Here is a 13386-nt window from a genome sequence, read left to right as displayed (position 1 = left end):
TCTCTCCTCGCTATATCCCTCCGTTCCCCCTTCCCTCCTACTCCTCCTTCTCCTCCCCCTCTTTCACTCCTTGCCCTCTGTAGAGGTCTGGATCACATTTAAAACCACATGTTCCTGTGTGCGAGACAACTGAGCCTGGAAGTCGGCAAGCAGGAAACGTGGTGACAGCAGAGTGGGACCGGGACAGACATGCACGCCTCGCAGACGGCCTTGCACGCACTGGTGGCTGGAGAAGACTGGATGTGAGCCCGTGGCGGATTTTGCAAGCACATATACTTTGACATATCTGGATCTGTGGAGACACTGGGCCAAATCTGGCCGGTCCAAGACGGATGACAGCATCAAGGGCTTGTCCTGATCAGAGAAAATCGCAGAAAAAAGGAAAAAACTGCTAAGCACCGATTGATGTCTCATTCTCCTCCTCTTTTTTTTTCAAAAAAAAGAGGAGAGCCTATTTGGCTCCGGGAAAGCTCGTTGTGACAGGTCTCTGTTGGTGCGTCTGTGTGGTCCAGTGTGAGAAACCTGCTTCGTGAGTGTAAACGCAGACTGGCCTACCTCGCTGCTCAGTCGCTGGACGGTATCCTTGAGAGTAAGTAGCAGGATGAAGACACAGAAATGTGCTGGACTTCACATGTTGTTACTCCTGTATGTCAGACTGATGCTGGCCGTGGATGCCTACAGACCCCAGAGAGTAAGTATGGCATCCCTCAGCAGACATGTAGAACACAAAGTGCAGCTAAAACCTCCGGATATTTTGTTTGTTTACTTTTTAGTTCATTTTTATAGATTTTCAACTGTCGTACATTGTGAGGTCTTTAAACTGAAGAGTTTTAGAATGCATTTAAGCTATTAAAATAAGGGTTTTCCAACGATGCAAAGGAAGAACGTAGCACATTTTATAAATTTAAACAATATTTATTCACTGCAAAGAACCTTTTGTGGAATGGGAATGTTGAAGGTTCTTCATGGAACCATAGATGCGATAAAAAACTTTATTTTTAAAGGCTCATTCACCCTTATGTCACTTTAAACCTGTATGACCTTAATTCTTGTAAAGACGAAAAAAATAAAAATCCAAAAGGCTCTTTCAAAAGGATTTAACGTCATTTTGTGCTGACTCACTGAGCAGGGACCTATGGCAAGCTCAACAGGCCGGATGAAGCCTCCTGCTGTGGCCTTGAGGTCTCTTAATAACAAATTTGATCATTTTCCAATATGTGAAACACTGTGTGAAGTAAGTCTTAAATCAGTCAGAAGTAAATGACAATGTTCAGAATCTTTGTTTTCTAAGTAAGACAGATGTTCCACCTGGAAGCAAACTTGGGAACTCTATGGCTACTAGTGAGAATTTCCAAAGACAAGCTGCTAAGGCCATTCATCTGTTTTTCTGTGCGCATATATCAATGGTAGGTTATGTAAGAAGGGTTATGGGTTCCAAGCAGTGGCGCAATAGCATAATATCCTATTAGTTTTTACAGATACACTCCATAAAGAGGCTGTGTAAGCATATGTGTGTGTGTGTGTGTGTGTGTGTGTGTGTGGCATGTAGCCTGGTATCCAAATGCAGCCTGAGGCATTGTAGGGGTTTTTTATACGTTCAAGTTCTCAGTGTTCTCATCCATCTCATTTCTTCTTCCTTGTTAGGGGCCTCCACCTCATTAATTTTGCACAGTTGTAACTCATATTCGTACTTTCTTTTATATCCCTCCTCATACTCCTGCTCTTTCTGTTTGTTGTTGCATTGTTTGCATGGCTAAGTGAAAGCAGACGGCTCCACCCTAACATATTGAAGAGATCATAGAAGATCATGTCACTACACTACAGCAGGATGCGAGACTTCTCTAGTGATGACTTCCATATCGCGTGCCAGCCCTCTCCATCCCAGCCTTGGCTGTTTTACTTTCCGCCCGCCTTGTGGCTTTCCCGTCTCATAAAAGCGTTATTGAAAGTCCTTCTGCCCCTATTGCCATTTTTTATTCACCCTTTTTGTGGGACACACCCGGTGTGTAGTAAACATTTAAAACCAAGCCAGTGCTGGTTTTTGCCTGCTTAACTCAGTATTCTCAATATTAAATGAGACTTCACGCTTTGTATGGGCACTCTTCCCTTATGTTCGCAATCTACTTCATAAACTTTGCTTTTCTCTATGAAGGGAAAACTAGTGACCTGGGATTCATTTTATCCCAAAAGTAACTGTAGTCTTAAAGGGATAGTTCACCCAAAAACTTTAATTCTGCCTTTAATTACTCACCCTCATGTCATTCCAAACCTGTAAGACCTTCGTTCATCTTCAGAACACAAATTAAAGGTGACAGATATATAATAAAAATCTAACTCTTCCAGGTTTTAAGTGCAATAATTATGTACCCAGTGCTTCTACCAACCAAGGAAATGTGAAAAACAGTAATTCCGCCCCATAATCTATAAATTTCCACCTGCTGCGGCATCATTTTGATTACACAAGCGACAACGATGTACCAGTTTTAATGCAATAGCAAGTTCGAGGAAAACATGCTAACTGTTCTGTCTTTGGGTGCCCAGACAAGCAAAGGATACTATTTAGAGTCCCAGCCTAAGAGGAAATAAGAGAACAGTGGATTTATTGATTTATTTTCTATATATTGCTGCTGCCACACAGATATAAAATAAACATGTGATTTCTTTCCCAGCTGTTTACCTTCACAGATATAACCGACTGTTTTTGTAACTTGTGTGTTTTAAATGTAAACGTGTGTTTTTGAGAACTCAGTTTAGTCAAATGCTGTGACTGCCGCTTTCCTTGTGCTTTGGATGTATCCACTCAGAAAACCGCATTTCAGAAGTTTAAACTAATATGGTTTAAAATGCATGATTTTAGCACGATTTTTGTTTTTAGCAAGTACGAGTTGTAATGGCTGTAAAAAGCTATATTCTGGAAAAGGGGGTGGGGAGCAAAAGCTCATTTGCATTTAAAGAAACAGGCACCAAAATCCGAGTGTTTCTGCTTCAACTCAAAATAGGCACAGTCAAAATGATATGATAAATTATCTGTGCAATTTTTTGAGCTGAAACTTCACAGACACATTCTGGGGACACCAGAGACTTGTATTACATTTTTCAAAAATGAGCCTAATATGTCTTTTTTAAGATATTTTTGATGGAATCTGAGAGCTCTCTGAACCTCTATAGACAGCAAGAATATATTACCACCATCAACGCACAGAAACATAGCAAAGACATTGGCAAAATAGTCCAGGTAATTTTAACAAGTCACGAGAATGCACAAAGAAAGCAATAATAACATAATTTATTCAGCATTTCTTCAAGACTTCTCTCCAAGTCTTTAGCCATTTTGCAGAGTACCTCAGAATGTAATCAACGTAATCAACATTGTTTAAGTTCAGCATGCGTGCACCGTCAACATTTCGGGTTAAGCTGTAATCAAATATTGTGTGTTTCACTACAATCAATAGATGAGTCACAATACCATTGTGTCTGTATGAAAGGAGAACATGAATCTGCATTGTTACACAAGAGATACTAAAAAGTCTCCAGATGAGCACACTGATATGCAGTAGGAATATTAGGATATACCAGAATGCGAAATGCCACGACAGACCAATAAAAAACTCTGTAATGTACATCATCATCAGCATTATACTGCTAGTTATTTACCCTGCTTTCTCTCTATCAGTATCGCCACTGAAAGTTTGACCACTTGTGACTTGTGTCAAGGTTGTTCTGCAGCTGTCACCAGGCACTTAGTAGTTATTCAATCCATGTTTCGCAAAACAGCTATGATGTTCTGCTCATATTGGTGGCGCACATCCCAATCTCCAATCCCTGGGATCTGTGTCTTCACTAAGCTTCTAAACAGGTGGTCCATACTGAGCTAATAGAGCGTATATTCCAGTTGTTTAGAGTGGGCCTCTGCCAGAGGGTGTTCCATGTGTTTGAGAAAGAGAAAAAAAATTGAACTTCAATGGCCTGACAATAAGCCTAGACTGAGCACAAAAGTTTTATTTTCTAGACCTCCATCACTTGGGGCTATATGCAGAACTACTTGATGTTTCAAGACTCCATTTACCCATATTGCATTATTATGTCAATTTTTAACATATTTCTTCAGGTTTTAAGACAACACTCTGTGGATTATAGCTGTAAAACTAAGAATCTGTATGGTCTGATGGAACACTGCATATTCCTTGGTGGCAAAACTACATGAGGAACAGCTGCATCCTTTCCCTGGTGTAATGCTGATTCTACACAGCCAAAAATTGTTGAGAAAATCCGATGTTGATTATCACTACTGCCATCTAGTGCATAGAAATAATATGTTCCTTTTAATGTGCATTAGATTAGATTTTTTTCGTTTTAGTTGTAGCCTACCACTGAAGAAGTTAGTAGCTTTGCGCTAACTAGCTAATAATGCATTGTTAGTTATATCCTACTGGTTAGCCTGGGAAGAATTCACATACCTCACAGACAGGAAGTTTGTATGAAGCAAGTCTTTGTAGTAGGTTGTAAAGTTGGGAAAGAAGGTGGTTCTAATTTGTGGGCATTTTTTTTAATACTTCTATTTATCCAACTCCCGCTGTGCTGTTCCATACTTTTGGCTGAATTTGTATTATTCGGCTCAGCGTGCCTCAAACATATTCTTATAAAAAATGTTTCACATCCATGTTACAATCAGCAGCGCTCATTCTTTCACATTCAAGGTTGCGTTTCTCCATAGGACACAAACCAGGAGAGGTGGGAACAGGAACTAAGGGATGCTGGGAGTCTGGACGAGCTTCTGATGTTGACCGAGTACCCGGACTGGAAGCTGTGGAGATGCAGGCTCAAGCTGAAGCACTTTGAATACGCTACGCCGCCTGAGAACCGCAGATCCACTCGCTATGCAGCCGCATCCTTTAGCCCAGAGATGCTAAAAGGTTGGAGACCCTCTTGCGAACACAGCACTGAGCATTTTGGTGAACATAGTTTTGTGTAACTAAATAAGGCTTGTTTTTGCAGATATTGATGACGAATGGCAGAAAACACAATGTATGCCCAGAGAGACATGTGTAGATGTGGCTAAAGAGCTGGGCACCAATACGGCTGTGTTCTTTAAGCCCCCCTGCGTCTCTGTCTTCAGATGTGGCGGCTGCTGCAACAAAGAGGGAGTTACCTGCCGTAATACAAGCGTGACTTATGTCAATAAAACTGTGAGCACTACTCATTGCATTGCGTGGGTATTACATACAAATGTCCAATACAATTTGTTTGTTCTTGCTCATTTATGTGGAAATGATGTGCAGTTCAATATGTAAACAGAACACAGTCTTAAAGTGACAGTTCAACCAAAAATTAAAATTCTGTCATCATTTAGTCTCCGTCGACTAGTTACAAATCTGTATTCATTTCTTTGCTCTGTCGAAGATATTTTAAAGAATGTTTGTTACCACACTGTTTTGGGTCACCATTGACTTCCATAGTAGGAAAGAAATACCATAGAAGTCAATGGTGACCCAAAACAGTCTGGTTACAAACGTTCTTCTTGTGTTTGGCAGAAAAACGAAATCCATACAGATTTGGGACTACCTGAGAGTGAATAAATGATGATTTTAATTTTAATTTTTGGGTGAACTATTTCTTTAAAGGGACAGTTCAACCAAAAATAAATATTAAATTTACTTACTTTATTTAACCTCACACTGGCCACTTTTACCGTGCTTATGTATACGTTTTAAGTTGTAAAGCCTCTGCACTCATCAGTTATAAATAAATTGAAAAATGGGAATGGAAACATTCTTCTAAATTTCTCTTTTTGCATTCTTCAGAAAAAAAGAGAGAGGCTTGGAACAACATGAGGGAGAACTAAATTTTTTGGCTGAACTATCTCCTCAACATATACGTTAATGCGTACATTATGTTCCACTTAACTGTTTGTAAAAGACACGCTCTTTCTCGCAGATTTTGAGTGTGAGTCTGGCTCCGTATAAAACTGGACCAGAGCCCGTGCTGGTGAAAATAGCCAATCACACTGAGTGTATGTGCCAGGAACATTCGCTGATCCGCAGACATGTTCGTGAGAAACACAAAAAGAGGTTAGTGAAAGAATAGGTTTGTGTGAAACTGGGTGTAACCTTGACATTAAATAATAGGTATACGGTGTAATATTTCTTCAGCAATGTTTCTTCAGTTAATGGTTTTAAGGCTGATTACAAACAGATAGAGTTGGATGAAGTTATCAATGTGGCAATCAGCATTCCCCTGAACTTACACAGTGCAATGCATTTTTACTGAAATTGTCTGGGTCTTTCATGTGGTGTAACATTCAGCTCCTTGAAATGTAAGACCCGAACCTTATTTTTCCAGTGCCATGCTGTGTTATTCACTGTTGATACAACAATGTTGCTCTTGGAGAAATTACAGATTGGGCTTTGCTGAGTGGCAGCCATATGTAGGAGTTCAAGAGCTTCTTGGCGTAATAATATGTGTGTGTGTGTGCAGTTGCTCTCCTACACGTAAACCAGAAGACAAGAGGCTGTGCAACAAAGGTTTAATATGGGACTGGACGGCGGAGCGATGTGTGATGTACCCCTCCAGTAAACAAGGTCAGTGGGTACTTGATTTGAACTCACGTATTGAGAATGTCTCGTTCGTTTTTATTATATGTTAGTTGCTATATTGCAGAAACTTCAATATAAACACGTCAAGGCACATACAACAACATGACATTCATTAAATCTGCGATAATACTTTTATTTTATTTATACTTTATTTTTATTTTTATACCAGAGCCTCCGTCTACTGTCAGTGAGGAAGACTGTGAGATTGATGTAGAGCGATGTGAATGTATTCCAAAAGTATGGACACACAGATTACACCATACGTGACACGATTCAACAAATCTTCTGAAGGTAGAACATTCCCGAAATATCGGATATTAAAACTCTAAGGCCTTAAGTTTGAATAAAAATGACAGTATTTTAATTACAGTTTACAGTGTTTTTTCTGTCACTGAACATATTGGTTATTAATAATATTATTTGACGTTATTTATTAGTGCTGTCAAATAATTAAGTGCATCCAAAATATTTTTGTTTGCATAATATACTGTATATGCGTGTGTACTGTGCATATTTGTTATGTCTATATAAATACACACACATGCATGTATATTTTTAAGGAAAATATGTTAAATTTATATATTAAAAATATTTATCTGTAAAATACATATAATATTAACATATAAGTGCGATTAATCACCATTGCATAAAATAATGACAGCACTATTATTTTTTTTTTTTTGTCACCAAGAATACCTAATTCTGATCAGTCAGCCACACCGAACGTAAACTGGTGCCACCTCTTTGATCAGTTTGACACCGTGGGAATAATTTTACTGTACTATTGTTCAGGTCTCCATATTTATTATTACAGTAAAATACAGAAAAAAAATTCTAAAGCAATTTCAGAGCAATTCGTTTAGTAAAAATTCCGACTGTAAATCCCTCGCTATCAAAGCAAAGTGCTTGTCATTCAGTAAGCATAGAACGTTATTAAGATTCGTGGAAAATATTAAACTAGGAATTTTGGGCTATTTCTTATCATATTCTTATCATTCTCTTTTAACAGCTGCAAGAGAGAAAACAACGATGAACACAACGCCCTGACAATCTGCAAGTGCCGAGCGCAGAGACTTCAAAACACCATTTAATTTATTTATCTCTCTATTTATATCGAATAAAAATACTTTTATTAACATTTATTCAGACATCTCATCAGTAACATGGCAGCGATAGCTTTCCAAATATAAACTCAATGCTGCTTTTCTGTTTGAACACATGAAGAACGGTATCTGAGGTAAATGTCTCCTTTGCACTGAAGACAACGTTTCACCCTAAAGAATGTATGTTGAATTTCTTAAATATAATTTATATCTTAAATAATTATATTTAAGCATAAATGATAATTCTTCAAAATGGGCTAATAGGGTCTATGTTTCCATGGCACAAGAGGACCACGTGGGGGATGATGTGCAAAACAGAAGTATTCATTACTCCACGTTCATTGAGAAAATGGCCGAGTTGATGTGTTCACGACTGAGCATGCTGTCAACAATAAAACAAACTATGTATCGGAGCTGTTTAATAAAATAGGCCTATGATTGTGATGTTCAACAGTACTTGATTAAATAAAGACATGGGCCAATTTAAAAAAAAAACGTGTGTATGCTCAGATTTGATCTTAGAGTAGTGGGGGAACTATGACGCCACTCTGTAGGCCAATCAGCTGTTAGCATTAGGATGGTTCCCTCGACAAAAAGCCAATAGGATTTTGGGTAGCACAAAAAGCTCTGTGTTCAGCCATAGTTCATGAAACTTACGTGTTTTGTTCATCAAGATAATATTCACAAAATAATATGACTTTTATGAATTTAGATGCATAAAAACACCAGAACTTAAAAGCTATTTGTAATAAATAGTAATAAAGTGAGTTAGTGAATTAATGAAACAACATGAACACATGAAAGCATTTCTGTACATTTCGAAAGAAGGGGCATTGAAAGTCAACAGAAAAACCTTGATTAATAGGAATACTTTAATTAAAAATGTGTCTCTTGTGTTGCATTTCGAACACTGTAGAACGGAAATATAAAATGCAGAAAGCTATTAATTGGTCAATCTACAATTATTCCTATTATACACTAAGATTGGAAAATGCTGCAGATTAATACAGTGTCTGTAGTACCATTTAGCAAGTTGTTCCACCAGTCTGTAAAACTACCTTTTAATGTGGAAAAGTGCTTAGTGTCGTGTCACTTTTTTTCGGCAGGTTTTTGGAAATGTAAGCTTGTTCTTGGAGCTCGCTGTTCTAAATGAAAGGAATTGCATGATAACTGGTGATCTTTTATGTGTTTTGACATTAATTATAAGGCGCGTACAAGGCAGAGAGCTTCAGTTGTGTGAAAGTTCAAGAGAATTTGCGACAGATTTCACAAAAAGAGACGTATATGTGTTTTTGTGCATGCCTTCATTCTACGAATCACGAATATTTGAGAGATAATCAAAATATCAATGGTTTCTGCATAGCATTTTATAAATGAGGCCCCATATCTCTGTCTTGAACTATGACTCAAAACCTTTTAAATTATACTCATTTTGTGAACCTTTTACTTTCTTTATGGTTTGAATGATTTCTGGGCTTTGTGCTCGTTTAAAATTCACCCTTAAAAGTACATTTACTGAACCACATCTTTCTTTCCAGAAACAGTTGACATATTTAAGGTATATTCTTCTAGAAATAGACTTTCAAAATACACTTAACCTGAAAAACAGATACCAGGGTGGCGACTAGCCCGTCTATCCTGTCCACAGACTGTTCAGTAGCTTACTTGTATATATGTAGCTACTTTTTTTTGCTTCTTTTGTTACTGTTTATAAGCTACACAATTATTCCTTATTGACTTTTCTTTATGTAGCCAGTAATGCCCGGCTAATTTTCTCAAACAAAAAACTAGTCATATGGTGGTTGCGGCAGCCTATTCTTCCTTCAGTAAGATTTGCACAATAATAAATAAATAAATAAATAACGCAAAACTTTTGTAAAAGCCCAACGAGTCCTATTATGGCGTGTTACTCTGATGATAAGTAGCTACCTTGAATAAAAGATGTCAAAGCTGACTCTAGTTACATTAAAGTGACATGTAGTTGGCTCGTGCATAAAGGACAGTGTCACAGTAACCTTTCTCTCTTTCAGTAGCTTGTTCAGTCGACTAAATGGACTGTCTAGTATTCTAATGAGTAGAGATTTAACATGACAAACCGCTAAAACGCTATTCTTTGTCACATTAAACTGCAGCAGCAGCTTTATATTGACATGAACTAAAATGTCTCTAAAGCGATTACAGCACAAATGCAGCACCTCCACTATCCAGTTTATTTTAGTGTATGAATTGAAAGCATTTGAATGCTTTATTTAAACAAACTTATTCAAAATGACTCGCTGAATGTTTTCTTTTTTCCCTAAGTTTGCTCCAATTTTTTTTTTGTAGTGATATGCAAAAATTACAATTATTATTATATTAATATATGCATAAAAAACATTGAATTAAATGTTTAGTTTGTCAGTTATCACAGCTTTTAGCTTGGCACGGTACAGTCACTGATTATCAAAGCAAGTCAAACGCTGTAGATTTCTTTCAAAATACTGGTATACTGAAAATACTGGCTGTGACTGGTATGGTCATGATACATGAGTGGACAAACCCATGCGCCGAATGGGGCTTATTTCCTGAAATGAACTAGGCCTACTTTCCACATATATTCTACGGAATAGTCAACCTGCCACTCCTGACATTTTCACTCAGGCACCTCTTCATCTCCTTAAGCTCATCCTTGACAGTTCAGACATCCTCTTCCTCCGGGTTGTGACTTCCCCACACGCTCTTTGTCCATTACTGTTGAAGGTCACGCAGTCAATGCCCCCTGGAGTGTTAAATGCCTGGGACTTGTCCAACATATCTTGACCTTTACGGATCACTTTGTGCCAAATGCACACTCCAGCCTCTTCAAGTCCCTAAACATCCAGCACTCACCGCAGCCCCACTGCACTCAAACTCTATTTCTATTCAACTCTTCACTTTTAGGGATTTTAAATAGTTCTGACCCTTCTGTGTGACCATTTGAAAACATCCATCAATAAGTGCAGGCGAAGATGGCCTGTCAGGCATGATCTAAGCATGTACATCTAATCTCTTTTCACATTAAAGGCAATTTGAAGGGGTTACATCACTCTTGTTTATTATTTGTCAGTTCCCTGAAGTCCACTTAATTAGGTAAGTGTGCCTTTTCAACTTTTCTGTTGAGTAGCCTATAACATTAGCCCCTTTCAGACATACAGACTTTACTGGAAAATTACCTGTAAATTGCAGTAAAGAGATAATGCGGGAACAGGACTTTTTAAAAATACTGGAAAATTTGTACATTTGACAGTTTATTTATTATGAGGAGTTCGAAAATTACCAAATTGCAAATTGCAAATTCTGTTTGTGAAGATTAAAGGTAATTGCACACTGAGTCAGAAATGTTTCTGTGTTTTCGCATCCGTGGCATACATTTTGATGAAAAGGATGATGAATACAAATAAAATAAAAAAAAAAAAAAAAAAAAAATGAAAAATGAAAAATGAAAACATCACAAAAACACTGAACGCATTTAGAGACACAACACCGGAAGGCATAGCTATTTAAGGATCATTTTGGGGTAATGATGGTAAAATAGGTGAAATGTCTTTACCTGGACATTTTTTAATTTACCGTAAAGCCGTTCTGGTAATTTTACAGCAATTTACTGGAATTACTGTGTAAAAGGAGCTATTGTTTCTAAGTCTGCCATCATTAATAAACTAATGCATAAAGAATCAGAAAAATATAGTTAGAAAAGTACAATATAACAAAGAATAGATGAATTATATGATTTAAATGAAATGTCTCTTTCAACCTGCCTGAATTTTGGTAAATAATAATTTACGATTTATCTTGAATCACAAAGACCTTGGGAAAATTAAATAAATTTATTTGATCAACTATTTTTTTGTGTTGTTTTCTTAACACAATTTAAATTCATATAATCAGGATTGTTTGTTACAACTTGAATGATTCAGAATTGCTGCAATAAACGCTATTGTTTGCCTTCTGTTTTTAATCAAAGGTCTGACCCTGGTCTAAACCTCAGAAATGAAAGCCCAACAGCAATCAAAATCGTTTCCATTTATACTAAACTGGCAAAAAGAACTGATTAATTTTGGCTATTAGCTACTTCAGGTTAGCAAAGTGAATTGGATTTGAGAACAGCTTTACGATACAAGAGCCAATAAACCTCAAAGTGTTTGTTAAAAAACTGTTTGATAGCAGACTGGCCCCTTTTTTGTGGTCGTTGAGATCATGCTTCCTGCAGAGATTCGGTTTCATCTTACAGTTGTGAAGGTCCGTCTCCAGCATATCGCACAGTCACACAGACACTTATTCAGGTCAGCCTGCCACAATGAGACAATGCTTGTCGGCATGCGAATGGGTGGCATTTGACCTCGTAGCTACATAAAAGGGTTTCAGGGCACAGAAGAAGTGCAAGACCAAACAAAATATGAAAGCATAAGAAAATTAGAATGTCTCGTGGCTGTTTATGTCTGCGTTCCTATATCATACGGAAATATCAGCACCCTGAACCTGCCTGAACTCTGTGTGCTTTCAAAGTTAGGAAGATTATGACTTATAATAAGCTCTGATCTTGTTTAGATATTTCTGTCTGGCTTTTATGTAATTTTAATACTGGCCCCAGAGGGTAGTTAAAAACTGTACAGTCCAGTAAAGCTCATAAGAACAAAGAGACACTTAATGTGTCTTCATCAAATTATAAGCAAATGAACTTTTAATTTTGGTGACTAAATGTCTTAAATTGCCTTAAACAGTGAATATTGTTGACATTATCTTTAATGCATGTGTGTGTTCTGTGTACTTTGACTTTTAGTGTACCAGTTTTTTAATAAATTAAATCCTTGCAGAACAAATACCTTTTTTCTTCCCTGGACGTTTATTTCTTAGCCTTTAATATACACATCCTTAAAAAATGGTATGGTGAGTTTATTGTCTTATACCTATATTAAAAACTAAAAAGCAGACAGATGGCAAATGCTAAAGCTAAATTTGTTGTATCTTTTTGCATGAGTGGACAGAAATTTCATTATATCTGAATTTTCCAGTGTTTATGAAATCCAATACAGCAGCATAGATGAGGTGGATCATATATGCTTTCTTAACTTTATATTAGTGTGTGTTTTCAATATTTCCAGATTAAGAAGGTTTATGTTAGATATGCTGATAATACCACGGAACCAATAAACAGTGTCTGATCTTTGTAGTTTATAATATATATATATATATATATATATATATATATATATATATATATATATATATATATATATATATATATATATATATATATATAAAGATCATTCTGATCACATGTAATTTTAGTATAAATAAGTATAATTTCATGTCATCAACCTACCATTATACTTTCAATGACTAGCAGTGTATGTTTCAGAAAAATGCAAGATAAAAATACAGGTTGTTTTCTATCCACTCAACCCACTGAATCACCCAAGTTTCCATATAAACAACATACAGACCTGTTTCACGTGAACTGTTTCAAAGAATCTTTGCCTTTCTTTGTAAAAAGATTAACATTTAGTTTGTTAATGTTATATTAATGTATAATATAATGAAATTAACAATGTAACAATGAAGCTTGTAACTGTCCCACTGACTGCCACTGTCAAGTTGCATAAAAAAGTTTGAAAGACGTCGTCTGAATGCTGCATCTGCCATCAGTGGGTCAACAGGAACGTTATGAAGCT

At 36.9% G+C, this 13386-nt stretch overlaps 1 protein-coding gene across 3 annotated transcripts; it reads left to right on the top strand.

The window, feature by feature from the left end:
- Positions 1-78: 78 nt before the first annotated feature.
- On the top strand, positions 79-7708 carry vegfd (vascular endothelial growth factor D). Of its 3 annotated transcripts, none has more exons than XM_043252294.1 (7): positions 93-691; positions 4715-4913; positions 4996-5186; positions 5935-6068; positions 6475-6578; positions 6763-6884; positions 7603-7708. In XM_043252294.1, the coding sequence occupies exons 1-6, from the start codon at positions 602-604 to the stop codon at positions 6858-6860; spliced, it is 816 nt and encodes a 271-aa protein (XP_043108229.1). In that variant the 5' UTR covers positions 93-601; the 3' UTR covers positions 6861-6884; positions 7603-7708. The 3 variants fall into 3 exon arrangements, with proteins under 3 accessions (XP_043108230.1, XP_043108229.1, XP_043108231.1); XM_043252296.1 differs by having other exon boundaries at positions 97-589; XM_043252295.1 differs by lacking the exon at positions 6763-6884 and having other exon boundaries at positions 79-691.
- The last annotated feature ends 5678 nt before the right edge of the window (positions 7709-13386 follow it).

This window comes from Puntigrus tetrazona, chromosome 11, assembly GCF_018831695.1.
Source record: "Puntigrus tetrazona isolate hp1 chromosome 11, ASM1883169v1, whole genome shotgun sequence".
NCBI classification, from domain to species: Eukaryota; Metazoa; Chordata; class Actinopteri; order Cypriniformes; family Cyprinidae; genus Puntigrus; species Puntigrus tetrazona.
Note: the sequence above shows the minus strand (reverse complement) of the source record. Positions and strands in the feature narration are given on the sequence as shown.